Source organism: Cardiocondyla obscurior, linkage group LG08, assembly GCF_019399895.1.
Source record: "Cardiocondyla obscurior isolate alpha-2009 linkage group LG08, Cobs3.1, whole genome shotgun sequence".
NCBI lineage: Eukaryota > Metazoa > Arthropoda > Insecta > Hymenoptera > Formicidae > Cardiocondyla > Cardiocondyla obscurior.
In genome coordinates, this window is record NC_091871.1 from 3,894,749 (window position 1) to 3,912,380 (window position 17,632).

A 17,632-nucleotide genomic window follows, 5' to 3' on the forward strand; every position below is an offset into this window, starting at 1 on the left:
GTCGCGCGTTACGTTGATTGAGTATACGCGTTACTCGGCGGCGCGGTCTTAACTTTAGCGCCAAATTTTGTTAAACTCGCAATACCTCACCCATTTTACAGCCGAGCCGACGTGCCCGCGTACTCGACATTCGAGATATATGTGTGCCGCATAGTGAATTCGAAGAACGCGGGAGAGATCGATCGTTGTGAATTTTACGTCAGACTGCCGAAAAATCACCCGAGTATTGTAAAAGTGCCGACGACGCCGGGCGGTCGTTTTATTTCAGGCACGCGCGAGCGTCGTTATTGAGATGACTCGAATTTGAACTTGACAATAATTAAATATCGACACGAAAGTGTCGAATAAATAGCGTTGAAATGTATCTGTCGATCGCGAAATGTGATAGAGGCGATTCACGATTTTAATCCCCAGCCCCCGAATCTCGAGTACGCTTTACAGAAGTTTTCGTGTCCTCACTTGATCATGATACTCACTGCCGTGGGTCCCTGAGAGATAGCGTTCTCCTTAGAGGCCTCTTCGACCTCCTTGAGCTTCTCCTCGGCCTTACGTTCCTTCAAGGCCTTGAGCAGCTTCCACTTGGACCCGGGTGGGCCAGGACTCACCTGGCCCTCCTTCAATGTCGTGTCCGAGCTTCCGCAGGACGAGGAGTCGATCTTGATCTTCGGTAGACTCAAGGTCGCCGTGGTAGCTGTCTCGGCGCTACCGGCTCCATCGCGCTCGAGGCCTTCAAGGACAGTGCTTTCAGAATCCCAAGCTCCAGGGATGCTGACCGACACTTCGCTAGGTGGTACACTTACGCTACCTTCACGGGATAAAGAATCCGAGCCCTGCGGCATCTTCTCGCTATGACGCAGGGTCGAACCGTTGGAACTTCGTCGCGATTGTTGTTCTTCAAGATCCTTTGGCAGTTCTTCTTCCTCTTCTTCGTCCATCGATTGTCCGGGGCTGTCAGGGCCAGACGTTTCACCAGAGGAGCCCTCTTCCGTAGACGGTGGAGGCTTCTCTTTTTTCGCTTCTATCTCGTGCGCCCACGTATGGTAATCGGTCACCCTCGCGAATACAGCTTCTACGCTTTCCGCAGATTTACGTTTAGGTATAGGCTTCTCGTCGCGATATCTGCTGTCGTTCTCTTCGAAGCGATGTTCTTTTATGACCGTACCGTTCATTCTACTTCGTGTCTCGTCTCTGCTTTCTTTTTTCTGATCCTTCGGCTTCGTGACAGCTTTCAGTTTAAGCTCTTTTAATACGAATGACATTTTTTCTTTTACCGTTTCGTCCGGCTGATAAACCTCGTCTTCAGGTTCTTCGATTAGCGCTTCTGTCATTTCCATCTCAGATTGTCTCTCCAGCTCTTCGAGTTTTCTCAATTCGTAACAATACCACTCGTCTTCGGAATCGATCGAATCTTCGGTGCTTTGTCGTCTCGAAGATACTCTCGATGTGCTTCTGTACGAATGAGTGCTGCGATTATCTTCGTCAGGTTCGCCCGATCGCGATCCGGCCCAGGGAATTTCCAGAGATTGTTGGTGGCGAGGTAAAAATCGAGATCCTCCCGTAGCGTTGTAACCTCTTATAGACGCCGACGGGCTGCCCTCCGACGGCGGAGCTTCTTCCGACAAGCTAGTAACGAGCTCCGGTAATTTTGCGCTGCCAGATTTCTCGCTTTTCTCACTTTTTTCCGACATATCTTCCGGATATTCGAAACTCGTTTCCAAGGTTTGCGCCGGGCCTTCTTCGCACGGTTTCTTTTCGTTATTCTCGTCGGTCACCGACTGCTCGTCGGATACTGTCGAAGACTGTCGCTGGCGATACTTGCCGAGCGCTCGCGAAACGGCGAATTCCATGCTCGAGCCACCGATTAAAGTAACTGGAGGAAGTTTCGGCGCTTTTTCGTTCGGAGCTTCGTCCGAACTTCCCGTCGATCTCTTAATATCGCCGATGGTTTGGAAGATTGACGATCCGCCGGATCCCGAGCCGGTGCTCTTTCCCGAAGCCTCTTCTTCGAGTAGAGCCGTTTGATCGTTCACGTCGTGCTCGTTAATTTCGACTTTTCTCTGCTCTTTTTCTTTCGCCCACGTATCTTGAAGAGCTTGTTGATGTAATTGCTCCTGATGCTGTTGAATCTGTTGTTGAAGCGCTTGCTGCTGTTGTTGAAAAGCTTGCTGCTGCTGGAGCTGTTGCAGCTGCGCTTGCTGCAGCTGTGCTTGCTGCAGCTGTGCCTGCTGCAACTGCGCCTGCTGCTGCATATATTCTTTTTGTTGCGCTTGAATTTGTGCTTGCTGCTGCTGCTGCTGCTGTTGCTGTTGCGCTAGTATCTGTTGCGGAGCCGGCTGCTTCCTCTTCGTGCTCGCGGTCTTTACTTTCGCGAAAAAAGGCGGTTCTTGAGCGATGTCGGATATAACGCTGTCTTCATCTTCCGAGAGGCCGCTTTGCCGGCCGCTACTCCATTCCGTCTCGGATTGCTCCGGATCGGAAAGAGATTGCGATTGATGGCTGCGACGTTTCGCTTTTTGTAAAATACCGGAGACTGTCGACACTAGCGTATGCTTTTTCTTTTTTCTCGCGGCTTGGCTTCTGCCCCGGCCTCTACCGAATATTTCGATGGATTTTTGCGGCGGCTGGCCGTCTTGCACGTCAAAATCTTCTCTTCTAACGCCGCCCGGTAACGACTGACTTCTGTGACGTTTAGTAAGATGCAAATCGGGCAGCCAGTTACTCATGGAGCTCATCGCGTTTTTCAGGGAAGATCCTCTCCGAACTTTTTTCGATAACTTGCTACTATCGATCTCGTGATCTTTTAAATTCGAAGAGATGCTAATATATCCGGATTGCGAAACTATTACACTCGAGGCGTCGTAATATTCGCCTTGCTGCGTTTGCTGCTGCTCCGCTCTTCCGCCCTCGTGATCTTGAATATATTGATGCTCTCGTTGCCACTGTCTCTGATATCCGTCGGCAAGTTGGGCGCTCTCGGCACTGCTCAACCGCTGGCTGTAAGGCTGATATTGTTGTTGATAGGCTTGAGGATAATTCTGATTTGCATAAATATGATGCTGTTGGTACGCCGCATGTGCTTGATAGGCCGGTGGCTGGGGATATCTTCGATCTGATGTGTACGGACTTTGAGTGTAGCTCCCGTCGGAAGTCAAAGATCTGATGCTAGAAGATGTCGAGTCGTGCGGTATCTGCTCCTCCATCGAGTTTAACCACGACGAGCTTTCGTTTGTCTCGGTACGTGGCAAGTTAGTCGCGCTAGTTGGATAATATGAAAGAGCGTCCGTGATGTTGCCAGTAGGAAACATCGTACGATACATCGCCGCCTTGTAACCTTCGTGATTAATCATGCCGTCTGTGAAAGAACTTCCGCGCACCGGCTTTTTTCCGTGGGCCATTATGGTGCCCGTCGACTCTGCGTATTGAAGGGTGCCGTAATTATCTTGATAATTAGCATATTGATGGTCTAATGATTCGGAGGCAGAATAGTAAGCCGAAGTAGTAGTTTTTGGCCCGTAGCTCCCGGAACCGCTGGTGTAAACGCTCGTAATGGCCTGCTGTCTGTTACTACCGGCGACGGAATAAATAGCCGGCTGCTCCGATCTGTAAATATAATCCGCGCTCGTACCGCCGGTCGTCGAGCCGTAATGAATACTCTGCTGAGCTTGAAGTCGACTGCGTTTTTTCGGGCTCTGACTCGTAGTAGTTGCACCGGGAGCTGGCGGCGGTACGAAAGTATAATCTTCTTTCGCTGGCGATTTATTAGCGGTCGTGTATGCCGACAAGTGATTCATCGTTGTCGTGTAAGAATGCGCGGACGTTGTCGCATTAATGGTGCTCGCGAAGGCGTCTCTACCCTCGGGAGTATCGTAAAGAGGTTCTTGCGTGATAGTAGTTGTAGTAGTTGTCTCCGGAAGCGGCGGTATCGGGCTAGACGTTCTGGCGGGCTGCGTGCTAGGTACGAGATTACTTGCGCGAGTATGATCCACCGAGTACGAAGTTAACATCTTGGCGATCGAAGTTTTCGGAGAACACGGCGACTTGTCTAAGCTGCTCCAGGAGGATAAACCCGAATCAGATTTAGCTGTGATTATGTTAGCAACGACGCCGGAATGAACCGCGTGTTTCGGCGAGACTCGTGGCGATTTAGGAGAGTGAGGAGTCCGCGGGCTGAGTCGACCTTGTTCCGCCGTGACTAATTTTTCTGCATTTCGTAAAAAGCTCGGGCTCTGAGATCTTTTCGCGTCCGGTTCTCTTTGTTCCACGCCGGACATGAGAAAAGATTCGGTGGTGTCTCGCGGCGCTGGTGGAGGTGGTGAACTAGGCGACGGACTAGGTGGAGTACGGCTTTCTTGAAATTCAAGATTAAGCCGAGCCGCGCTGCCAAAATATCCATCCTGCCTCGTGCGAAGACCCTGGACGCTGTGTACGCTGCCGACCGATAAAGTGGGCGACGTTACTTTTTCGGTGGTCGTGCTATAAATATTCGGCGAGGCGCAGGTTACAGCGGTCGCAAAACTTTCGGCCATCAAATCTGTTAATTCTTTGTTCTCTGCGTATCCCTTCGCGAAGCTACCGACGTCGATCGGCAATTGAATCACGGGCTCCGGGCTTTTCTCTAGTATAGCCGATGTATATCCTAATCTAGGCGGGGTATAAGTAGTCGAAATGGAGTCTAAATTACTCCTGGACGTAGAAGTCAGTCTTGGCGATATTGATCTCGTTGTAAAGTCGCCATCAGTGGCCAATCCGCTGTCAGTGCTGACTCTTGAGATCGATCTGCCGGTAGAGCTGGGACTTTTGGAGAAGGTCCAGCTGTCCACGTCCGTCTCTGCGTAGATCTTTCTCAGTTGTTCGTCTATGCTACTCGCTTCCTCGGCCAATTTCGCTTCGGCCTCGGACGCATATTGATTTCGCTTCGGTGAATCTATCAGTCTCGATTGCAATTCAATTAAATTTTGCGAATCTTTTTGCAATTTACTGGTTAGCCTATCTATTTCGTGCAATTTTTCCAACGCGACTTGATCGAGAGAGCTGAGTCTCGAAAGTTGAGCGAGATCTTGCTCGCTTACGCATGGCGTATTTCCTCTGTAGCTCTTATAATCGGCCGCGCTAAATACCTCGCCTTCGTCTTCGTCCGCTTCGTCCTCTTTTTTCATTATGGAAGTTTGCACTTCTTCTTTGGTCGGCTTATTAGATAATTCTTCCAGTTCCTTCTCCTTTGGTATAGTCTTGTCGAAGATGCTGGTTTCGATCTCTTTCTTGCCGTTGATATCCTCGTCTTCGGCCTCCTCCCAGATCATCCCCAGCTGCGACGTCGGTCTAGAAGTATCGCCGCAAATTAGATCTTCTCTATAGGCGTTATTCAGGCTTCTATAGAATGCTTCGTCAGGAATGTTGCCCTCTTCCTCGAGGGTCTCCAAAGTATCTAAATTCCTGACATTCCTGTGCATATCAGTGACCGCAGCCGCGGCCGTCGTACTGTCCTGCGTCAGCCCGTGCATCCTCGCTAGCTCCTGTTGAGCGAGTTTCTCTCGTAGCACGGTAGTTTCCTCGATGCTTATTGCAGCACCCAGACTCTTTGCTATCGCGTCTAATTCGCCCACCGAGCTTTGCTGATTAGCCAAAGTTTCCTCGACGATACTCACGTTGTCATGAGCGCCACCGCTCGTATAAAACTCGATCAACTGACTAATCACCGTCTGCTGTTCGTACAGCAGACCCTCCAATTTTTCTAGTCTCTCCCACATTTTAATATACTCCTGACTGAGAAGATCCAGCGCTCTCCACGCGTACTTTAACTCAGTTTCAAGTATGTTTAATCTCGTGCCTAATCTCTCCATGTAATCGCCTATGATGTAATCAATATTACCGTCACCGGGCGCGGAGTAGCTCGGCAGGACTGGCGAGTGAGTCCGTGGACTCGTCGGCGTTGGACCGCCTAATTTCGTCGACTCCATATTTCAGCGTTGTTTAGTCGCACGCGTCGCAAGCAACTTTATCGTATTTTTTTTTTTTTTAATTTCTTGCTTGTTACGCGCCTATTTCTATTTCACGATCCCTGAGGCGATTCATCGTCGAGGCTCGCGTAGAAATCAAATCACATTCCCTCTTGTGGACCAAGAAGAAACATGAATTGCGGCTTGGCGAACCTCACCGAGGCCATTGATGTAGTCGAGTTTTTGGTCGTTGCGTCGTGTTTCGTGATGATCTCCATGTTGGCTTTCGTATGTTCACATTTCACACACGTCTAACTATGTCCTACAATTTCTCGTTCACTTTTACATCTACATGTATCAAGTGTCTCTTTTCGCGCTCTACAGGCTATACTGCATACACAAAGTTTGGAAGTCGTTGGGATGCAATCTCGATAGAACGCTCCGGATCGCGCGGTATTCTGCAAATGGCACTTTGTAACCAGTCTTGTTCATGCCGCCGTTGTTATCTGTAAAATAGTAAAAGCAACCCGTGCTGCTTGGTACAAGAAAATACCAAGTCAACATCGAGCATCAACAGCTCCCATGGTGCATTATCTCGATAAATATCTACGTTGCATATTGCGAAATAAATATCAAAAGGTGTCAGAAAATACGTCGAGGCATTTGCGTCGCATCCACTGAGCGAGAAAATTGCGAAATAAAATATTTCACGCAGGCGAAAATTATATTATTGAAAATTAATCATTGCGGGTTAACTATAAATGTGTGTCGCTATTAAGACTTCCGTCTAATTGCGCCTCGTTGGCCTCAATCTAAACTTAATAGCGACGAGACGGTACTCCGTTGTGAAATAGATCGAAATTCTGTCGAATATACGGCCGCTTAAATATTACATCGCGTGCTACGACAAAATCGATCGGTCGTATAATTTATGAAAATTAAGGATTTAAAGAGAGGTGCTTTATTTGCACGTCGTTATCGTGCTTATTGATTTTAACAGAACTCTACGACCCCCTCCTCCCACCCACCCACTCTCCCCGTGGATTACACTCGCATCGATATCAATGATGAAAATAACTATCACGACCCGAAAACCCAGATCGATCTGGATCTCGAGCTCTCATGAATTGTCGACAAGTAAATTTTTTATCGCCATTGATATTTTTATCTCGCGGCGTTATCAATATTTCTTTCTGCACACACGCCCTTTTTCCGCCGCTGCCGGCAGGCGTTGCAGCACGGACAAGATACTGCATTTTATGATAGCAATGAAATTACTATTCCATATAATAATAGGAAAACGTGTCGCTTAAAGCTACCCGAAATGATGGTGCAATCTCGAGAGTCGTTAACCTAATTTCGTACGCGTTATACAGGCCACTGTGGCAAGAAGAATCGTAGTTATACAACCACGATTGCTACGTTATAAATTTCTAATAACTCACAAAAAGCGAGAAATCGCTTGTAATCATTTATTTTTCACGTAAGTAACATTGTTATGTAAAATGTATAATACATACATAAATATATCTCTCTCTTGAGGAACTCTTACTTAAATGTACATTAAATTGAGAAATATCAACTTCGGAATAACGTATCGTGAACTTTTAGAGTTTCTTCAATTGAAAAGCATTAATGCAAGCTCTGAATGGCGATGAAGTCGTAAAATGACAAACGTAACTGTCGCGATTTAAAATATCGCAGCTCCCAGCCGACTTTGTTAAGATAAACTGTCTCGATATCAAAATCTTAACGGCGCGCTATTTACGATCGTGTGTCAAGCGACACAGTGCGTTTATCGCTCTTTTTATATATTTATTTTTTCATTTATTCATACGCGGGAATGTAACTTCGTCGTTTCACGTGCTGCTGGCTTCCTATCGGCTTCCTTCCGGTTAAACGAGCTGTCTTATACCGCGAGGAAGAATACCGCCAGGACGATATTGCGCTGAATATATACGTGTACCGCGGAGAGATTCTTCTACCAGGTCGCAAAATGGGCATTCACGAGCAGCGTCACAAAAGAAGCGAACGGTTATACGCGCCACCGCGAGAATTCAACTCGAAAGATCCCTTTCGTTTGCAAATATTTCCCCTCGTCACGCCTCTTCGAGTGCCGACAGACGGAAAATAAAATAATATATCGCGCCCATATAACGCGCCCACCTCGTCCATCGCGTCGACGTTGTAACCTTCGGCTACGCCGGTGGTGGTACACAATTATCGTCGTTAATCACGTAATTAATAGCGGCATTATTAATACGAGGCGGTTTATTTACGTCGAGGCAGAGCTCGGCCTCCTCGTGGGCCAGCTATTTTTATTCCCGCCCGTGCCGTCGTACTACGTCTTCGCGGTACCAATTGCAGGTGACCGATGGCATGCAAATGCAGTAGAGCCCAATGGTTATCGATCTGTTATTCGCGTATCAACCGAACTGTTTATTGCGCTATATTCGTATAGCCGGATTACCGCCCGCGCGGCATATTGTGGGCGGTTTATTTTTGCCCGGATAGTCTATCCGTGCTTTATATTTTTCACATCGCAAGACGATCGTTGCCGACACGTTAAGTGTACGTTCGATATCGGCCCTCTCGACGGCGAAATTGCTTCCTCCGGGCACTTTATACATTCCCGCGCAAAGTGAATGAATAAGCGAGACACCACCGCTGCAGCGAAACAAATCTCCGCCTTCCCCGCGTTTTCGGATTTTACTTTAAGCCGACTTAAGCCGCCCCCGAAGTTAATTAAGAACGGAAGTCCGGTGGAACGGCGACGCGAAGTCCGTCGGACGGAAATCGAGTATTTCGATGCAACAAGTCACTTCGTAGTATATCGATTATCTGCCGCCTGCTGAATAGATTTTATTTGCGAAATCGTCCCGAGTTATTGATTGTGTGCCTTCTTTTTTTATCGAAGGCGAATGTACGCGAAATTGATTGTAAATTGATATATTCACCTGCACGACCGATTTCATATCTTTTGTATTTTTTGACACTCCCAGCGCGTAGAAATTTTTGCCTTTAAAAAGGATTTTAATAGACCCGCGGACAAAGTAGATAAAATATCAACCCGTGGTGACATTTGATAAAATTTATTACCGTATTATATAAAAAGAATACACTTCGGTCTAAAAAAAAAAAAAAATTGTAATATCTTCGGACTATAGAAAATTTGTAAATTTTTCGTCTATTTTTTCCACAAATTTGGCTTATTTCATAAATCTCGCGACAAATCCCTGTCCATTTTTTTTATTTTGTTTTACATAAAAATCGTACAAATTTATATGCTCTTATATTCTCCAAACAAGCGTAATGATTTATTTATTCTTCCACGGTGTACGGTATCGTAAGTGGTATTTCAGGGTGATTTGTAGAAGAGCTTACTTACATGCGACACGAAACATTTTCAACGCGAAAAATAACGTAAAAACACTTTTAACCGGGTGAAACATCCCGCGGGAGAAAAACCTTTGCCCAGCCGCTTCTGGATAGCGTAAAAGGCCATAATCTTGTTAAAAAGGGGCCGAGATTAATTCACAACACGTCATGTATGTGCATGCGAAAAAATGGGACAACCCTGCGGGGATTTTACAGTTTATCGCCGGAGATTTTCTTATGTGCGCACGCTTATAAAGTAAAACGTTTTTGAAAACCCGTGCACGAGCCCGCTCGAGAAGAAGAAGAAGAAGAGAAGGAGGAGAGAAGGGCAACGTCTAAGGATAAGAAAGAAAACTAGTTGTGTAATTGCTCGCACTGTCGTGAAACTTTATAGGAACTTGCCACTCGCGTGGTACCTCGCTACATGCACTTTAATGAGATCATAAATTTTAATTTTCTATTTTATCGTAGCACATTCGTCGCTTTTTTCGTGATATTTCTTTCGAGAGAGAGAGAGAGAGAAAAAAAAATTAAAAAAAACAAAATAATGCATATTATCCTATCAATTTTCAAGACGGCACGAGAGAAACGAATCTGCAAATACATATATTTTCCAACAAAGCGCGATAGCGCAAATGTTCCACGAGATGGTCACGAGATCGGTAATTAACCTTGTTCTACGTGGAAAGAAATTTCGTTCTTCTTCCTTCATTATTTTCGTGCCGAACGAGCGGCTGGGAAACTGCAATAAAGGAAAGAAAGTAGGTGATTTCTTTGTCCAAAGGTAGTTATCGATCTCGCGAGCGTCTTGGTGAAACATTTATAACATACATGTGTACGTGCACTGTGCCCTGATAAAATATCCAGATGCTTCGAAAATAATGTAATTTGCACAAAAATAAAATGGGATAAATGCGACAATTACGTTGATGGCTGTTAGCGAATATAGTTGCCTTCCACTCGGGCGTATCTTTTATCTCTCTCTCTGTCTTTCTCTCTTTCTCTTCTTCCTTTTTATTCGGCCTTTAAGATCTACACGCGAGTCGCAGGCTGTGCTGAAAATACGATACGGTAGAGATACGGAAGAGATACCCGGGCTAATCCTATCGCGGACCGCGTAGAAAACAACCTGCCGCAGATGGCGGGGTCAACTACGAAATTTATACGGCGCCGCAGAAGTTGGCTTTTCGAGATAATGTCTCGCGCATGTATGAGAAATTTATCAAGCAACAGGTCTTCCTCTTTCCTCGCCGTTAGAATTATTAATTGTAATAACACCGTTCTTACGCGACAGAAAGCGCCGCGGTGATCTTACCGGGCACGATCTAAGCGGGCAAGACAAAGGATTAATCTGGATTATTTTTGGCGCGCAGCGAACATCAGCGCTTACACTATCGCCGCGTTTCACCCACTGCGTTCTCTATTCACGGCGACATCATTATCGCGCAAATATTCGAAATAAATGTTAATGACGCGTAAACGCAATTTCGACTTAACGCGAGTAATTTAAAGTGTAAGCTAAAGCATAATAAGTACGAAACTCAATTGTATCTGTTTTTACCTTGCTTTCGTAACGCTTAACGAGCTGCCCGGAGCTCCGGTAATATTCTATTCGCTGTGAACTTTAATATAAACGCGATCAAAAATACGGCGTAAACGTTAAATAACGAAGTGTTTTTTTACACCGCTGTTAAATTACGCGTTTTAAATCCCCGGAATAAAGTAGGAACCAAGGGATCTTCCTTTAAGCATGTCTAAACAAGCCTACAAGTTAACGCGCAACCGAAGAAGATATCTTTTTATTAAATTTTAGGGGGCTCGTGCATATTGTCGCGCGATGGATTTACAAGACGGCGTCGTAACGCATCATATATCGCGATTACCCCGACGCAATTCACTTTATGTGTCCGATAAACCGCGTCGGGAAAGGCATTATGGTCTTGGGAACAACTCGCGGTGGTTTCGCCCCGGCCTGTATACGTGGTTCCGCAGATATATACATATATCGATATCGCGCTTCCCGCTCCTGCAAATCAAGTTTGCATAAGCGACCCTGCCGTTGTAAAAACCGGACGAACGGCTGGAAACTATCGAGGAACCCAGCTGGGTCCCGATCAATAATTAATCCGAATGAGGGACAGTATGCGCGCCGCGCGGCATCCAAGGATATTTATAAGCGTTTATAAATTTTAACGACACCGTCTCGGCGGCGTGCAACGCCGCGGCCTGACGTTTCGCAGCATTCGCAAGGGTGTCGCCGGTAATCCCGGAATAGTCGTTTGCGCGCACCGGCGAGAACGTTCGGATTACGCGAAAGTCAGGAGATCGCGCTTTTGGATTTGATCGTCGTGGATCCGATGGAATTTAGACGAAAATCACCCTAGTGTGTCTTCATTATTGGGAACCGCGTCGAATTTCCTGCGATCGTATCCATTTCCGTTTATTTCCCCCCTCCCTTCTTCTTTTCTGCGGTTATTAATATCCGCTTCGTTAATTCAACAGTCAATTTTTAAGAGATTTATAATTCATGATATTTTAGACTGCAACGTAATTTTTTTCCTCACGAACGTTCGAACCTCTCTCTTGCCGTATAAATTTTTAGACTACTTTCGAGCGGTAAAACGAGTATCGCCGTCCTCACGGGCGCATAAAGTACACCTGAGACGATTAGAAGCAGATTTACGTGGGCTTCTTCTTGCAAGGGGCTCACTTTTCAAGGAAAGGGAGGGGGGCAAAAACTCCGCTGTAAAATGGAATTAGATTTTGCTCGCAAGCGCACGACTTCCATACGTGAACGCTAAACATTCGCCGTTCTCCGTCTAAAGAAAATAACCCGGATAACCCGAACGCACTGACACGAAATAATATCCCTTATAACGCCACGTGTAGCGATATTGCGCAATTGAACGGGGGGATAATTTCTAGTTTTCACGACAATCATCCGAAACGATCGGCGTTTCGAGGATCTCGGATGGGCACTTTTTTGCCCGGTTTCATTCGCAGGTGCTCTCCGCTCCCCCAATAAGTTAGCCTCGAGATTATCCTTTCGACGACGTTACCGGGGAAAAATGAGTTGGTTTACGACACTCGCCGAGAAGTACAGGGGAAGAGCGAAACGATCCCCAACCGGTGTACGGACGACACAGACGTTGAAATGGAATTCGATTCTGCACGGATGTTGCGCGTATATTGTCGATAAATTGAAAAAGCCAGGTTCTGGCAGGTGAAGATATGTTCCCGATGCTGCCCGAGCAATAACGTTCGGGCATTGAGTCCCGAATGTAATTTACTTTAAGAAGCAATCGCTCGCATTGTATCCCTGCGTTCATCGGGGATTTCCTTTCGCGGTATTAGATCTCCGCGTTAGTACAAGAATTTTCAATCGCCTCCTCAGGCCGGCTTACCCGCAGAGATAACACCGCGATCGCGTTAGCATCAGACCTAATAATTATTTCTTTCACGGCAAGCACGAAACTTCCTTGTACGTAAGCTCTGACATTTTAGCCAAGTTCTAGCATATCCCCCTGCGAACGTGATCGAGATGGCTCCTTTTTTTTTTCTTTTTTTTTCCGAAATATATTTTTCATTGGCGCACCGTTGAGCCGTTCACGATCCAGTGAAGTTCGAAGTTTAAACAACTCCGCCGTCGCTATGTCGCAAGTTTTTCCTTTTGTCGTGCTAACCGAATTGTACTGGAAAATCGAACTTTTTTGCAGACTCCTCGCGTTTCGAAGAATTCCATTGGAAAATATCGTTTTAAAAATCGGCCTTAAAATCGTTCGCGCAAATCGCAATGTGTTTCGAACGGCCGATAAAACGATGTTACTAATCAATTAAATTATCTGATAATCTACGCGTTATTTAATCATAACGTACGATACTTGACTATTCATAGGAAATATGTAAAAAAAAAAAAGAAAACAAAAAAGTATTATTTAAACCGTATAAAACCTGCATGCAAATACGCTTTAAAGTTCCCGAGAAGGTAACCTAATCCCCGGCGAGTATTAACTTCGTTCTTGCTCGAGTTTCCGCAAACTGAAGTCCTTCGGAGACCGCGTTGCGCAAACATATCGCGAGTTAATCATACGCTCGTGATCTGCCGCGCGCAATTGGGTTGACAATAATAACGCGCGGTTGCATGTTTTATGTCGCGTATGCGCGCCCACCAGATCGTCGATAATACGATAATTATGATGGACGATTTGTATTACAACAACACTTGCGGTGTAGCTGGCGTTTTCCCTGATGTTTCGAGCTGCGCCCGCATTAGCCCACGGTTACAACCGACAACGTAAAGGGCAGGCGGACCTCGGAGCCCGTGGAGGCTTCCAGGCCCAGCTTTCACTCCGGCGCGTCGAGGATCAATATTCGCCAGCAGCCCTCCAAAACCGTGTGCGAATCTAACTTCCTCTTTCTCTCTCTCTGTCTCTCTCTTTCTCTCGCTCTCGCTCTCTCTCTCGCTTTTCCTCCCCGTTCTCGAAACTTGTCCTGTATCACGCTGAACTCGATATTTATCGCGGCTCTTTCTTTTCCCTCGAGTAAATCTTCGTTCTATCCGATATCTGCCCTCCCACTAAACAACGCTCCGCTGAATACCTTTTGTCCGTTTTTGAATGTTACCTCTCTTTTGGATCGAGAAAAATTGGCGATTTATAAAATTATCCCTCATCTGTTCTTTCTTTTTACCGCGTACTCTTTCATCTGTCTTGAATCGGCACTTCTGTCGAACGATTCTCGTTTTCACCGAAAGCGTCCTCTGAGGTTAAGGAGTTGAAAGAGGAGAGAGAGAGAAAGAGAGAGTAAAGTCGTGCGCGGAATCTACTGGTCTCCTTTCACCAAGCTCGCTTCAGATTTTCATTCGGACAAATATGAAATTAAGATCTCGGCGTCGAGCGGAATCGCTTGGCTTTCAAAGCTCGCGATTCGAAAGTGATAACGTCATCCGACGATCCTCATAATTTTTTTTTTACTTTCCACGTTGTTTATCGTTCGCTCACCCTCTCTCTCGTTAAATCGGATGATATGCGCAACGGACCTGACCCCGCTCCAGTAAATCCACGACGTCGACGTGTTTGCGTCAAGGAAGTTTCTCTCTCAAGATTAGAGCCCCGGGGGAAATTTTTTTTCCCGAACGCTATCGCTACGTGGACCATTATTCTAACTAAATAACAAGGCACGGTTTTGCGTCTAATCGGTATTCAGAGCAAACCCAGCGTATACGCGAAGGGAAAACGGGACGTCGTTTACGGAAAAGAAATGATTATTACTTTGCATCGTTAATCGGTACCTGTCTCTGCTGTCAAATTATTGAACTCCCTCGTGTAATTTTAATTAAAAAGTGGATTTTAAAAAATGGGACGTTATACTGCGATTATCTGTAATATTTTATCATTTATTACTCTGGCAATAAAATTCTGCCACGATATCACGATGAAAATTAAAATAACCGAAAAAGTAACTTTAACGAAAACGTTCTTATTCATGACTTCAATTGCAGCATCATCATTAATTAACCAGTATCGGTTTCGGAATATTTAAATAATTATACACGTTATAATCTCGCGATATGTTAATCGATTCTATTTATGTGAACAGATACGTTTTAATATAAAAATTAATCATTCAATTATGCATATTTGGAAGTTATTTAACGAAAGTCTCATTTTTGTCCGTTAATATTGTTGAATGAAAAAACATGAGGTACAAAGCTGCGGCGATTAAACGAAGAAAATAACAATTTAATTTTCGTCGTTACGTTGGAAAGACGAAGAGAAAAAAAACCCCGGGCGTCATATTCTTTCACTTTTTGCCCGATATCGATTGCTCGAAAATAAGGTTGTAAGGATGCAAATGAGGTGGATCAATGGATAGATAGGTGACATTTCTAGGGGTAGAAAGGTGGTTGGGAAGAGTCGGCATCCCCCCTGCGGGAAAAGAGTCAAGGAGTTTTTTTTTTTTTTTTTTTTTATCGGGATCGGAGAGACGGGAGGGGGAATCCTATTTTCCGTCGAAAAGTTGATTTGCGTTTGTCGTCAAATTAAATAACGTTACGTCACCGCTCGTATCGAAAAGTTAGTCGTAAAATCATCGAAGTTAAACAGATTGAACTTTTAAACCAAGACGCTCGAGATAAAGCGAGGTCGCAAACACGAAGTGCCCTAAACTGCAATTGCAAACCGTAGGCAGATGGCCCCGAACGAGACTCCGGTTCCCAATTTTATTCCAAGACGATTTTTCGGTGGCACTTTGAATCCGGGAGAAAAAGTAGTGGCAGGGGTTCAGAAACGTGGAAGCACAATTGCTCACGGACGCGTGCAACCCTGAAATTCCAGCTCGCGATAAACAGCACGACGGCCGTGTCCCGCGCACGCACTTCTACACAGGTGATTAAGCGGGGCTTAATAACAGCCGGCTCGTTACATCGATCGCGGCCGCCCGCGGAAAAATCGTTAGATAAACCGGCAAGAAGGCGCTGGCGGCAATCATCCCTGGATAGCGGTTACCTTCGAGTACGGGTATCGTTGCCCCCAGCCGGGTAATTCACGAATCGATACGCGGAATTCTTCGAACTGAGGGCGAAACGGCGCCATAAAATGCTCTATATCAAATCTCACGTATCGCGCACTCAAATTCGTCTCCGTCGAGTCCCTTTTATGTCAATTCGTCCCGATAGCCGCTCTCGTGATCATTTTGATATATACGAATACGACGAAGGGCCGGTCGAAGCTCTTCAAATAGCGTCGTTGAGGAAAATACGCTACGTAAATCGGAGATTTGCGTTCAGCTTCTCTTTTCTTTCCTCATCCGCCGAGTAATGATGAGCAGCTGCGACGCCGCTTGTATGTACGTACACGCGCGCATAACGTTAGAACTGCTCTGATTTCACCTGTTCAAAAAAAAAAAAAGGGAATATCGGAAAATACCGTTGGAAGTTGTCTTTTATTTCCACGTCCTACGTATGTGCCGTCGCGGCAAGAATGTAAAATGTCCAACGGGAGAGAGAAAGGGAACGAGAGAGGTAGCCAGTCCTCTCTGCGTGGCGTGGTATTGATCCGCCGGCGAAAACCGCGGTATTCGAATTTCCGAATCGGGTCGGCGTCTAACAATAATTTTCGAGGAGAATATTTCGAAGTTAGCGACGGGGTCACCGAGACAACCGGCCGTATCAACGGTGCCGCGGAAATTTTCGTGGGTTTCGTGTAACTCACTCGCTCGAAAGACGTCCAGTCGGAAAGTTTTTGGGTTAAATTGCCTCGACTACAGACGGGCTCCCTACAGCAGCATCGGATAAAGTGTTAAATTAATTCGTTATCGATATCAGGGTCGAGTGGGTAAGTGCTGGGGCGACTTGTCTGTATGCGTGTGTAGATGCGCGCAAAGGGCAGACTGATCGTCGTTTTATTTAGCGACGGAATATCGAATTTAACGGGAGCCTCCACGAACGAAGACGAGCCGAGAGAGAAAGAGAGAGAGAGAGAGAGAGAAGCAGAGGGAGAGGTCGATCAAGCTGTGCTTCGTAATTAGTCAAGCTTCGTCGCAAATGAAGCACACGCCCTATATATACGCCGCCGCTTCCTTAAAGGCATCTCCGAAGACGACATGGACTCGAATCGAATTTACTCTGCTCTCTTTTTTTTTCTCACGCTGAACGTAATTTCGAGCGAGTTTCTCGTAAATTCCCTTACAGTAAATCAATATCGCAGTCGTGTCCAGAAAAGAAACTGAAACTCATCGTGACGCTCGGCTCCGCCGATCGCGATTAAAGTCGCGAAAACGTTTTAGAGGAGCGCCTTTGATTTTTTAATGACCCTTCGCAGCCATAAATGCGTTATATTCGATCGCGCCGAGTCGACTCGGCCCGCTTAATTATTTACAGGCACTTCTGTTTTCGATTCGGCGATTTTTCAGGGAGCCCAGGTGTCCCGGCGAGAGGCGCGTGACGCGGAAACCAGGAAATATTTCGTTCGTTTATTCACTAACCGTGCAAATGAAGGGAGTAAATAGCGCGAGGTGCATAAATGCACGACGTACAGCTGTTGTCGGCACGTGCCTTTTTTTTTTTTTTTTTTTCTTCTGCACAAGTGGGTTATTTGCTTGTTAGAACGGGCGCGGAGAAGGGTGTAGCTGCACACAAGGGATGGGGCGGAAAAAAGGCGAAAGGTGAAGGACATCGCTCACGTCTTTCTGCGAGACGCAATCGCCTACTTAATGACGCCGTTCGCTAAAAATTTTCCCAACGCCGTCGGTGAGAGCCTAGGCAAAGTATAAATCCGCGTGACTGCCTCGGCTTTCGTGAAATTAGCGAATATTTTGCC

General features: G+C 46.1%; 1 protein-coding gene across 12 annotated transcripts in view; it reads right to left on the bottom strand.

The window, feature by feature from the left end:
• Positions 1-17,632, bottom strand: part of Unc-13 (unc-13) — a 95,510-nt gene that overhangs the window by 56,171 nt on the left and 21,707 nt on the right. For 10 of the 12 annotated variants that reach the window (XM_070660136.1, XM_070660137.1, XM_070660131.1 and 7 more), the window contains one exon: positions 477-6,442. In XM_070660136.1, coding sequence (XP_070516237.1) covers positions 477-5,957 — 5,481 coding nt within the window. In that variant the 5' untranslated portion in view covers positions 5,958-6,442. Of the gene's footprint in view, positions 1-476; positions 6,965-17,632 lie in introns of those variants that run through there. The other 2 variants (XM_070660138.1, XM_070660135.1) reach the window with 2 other exon arrangements.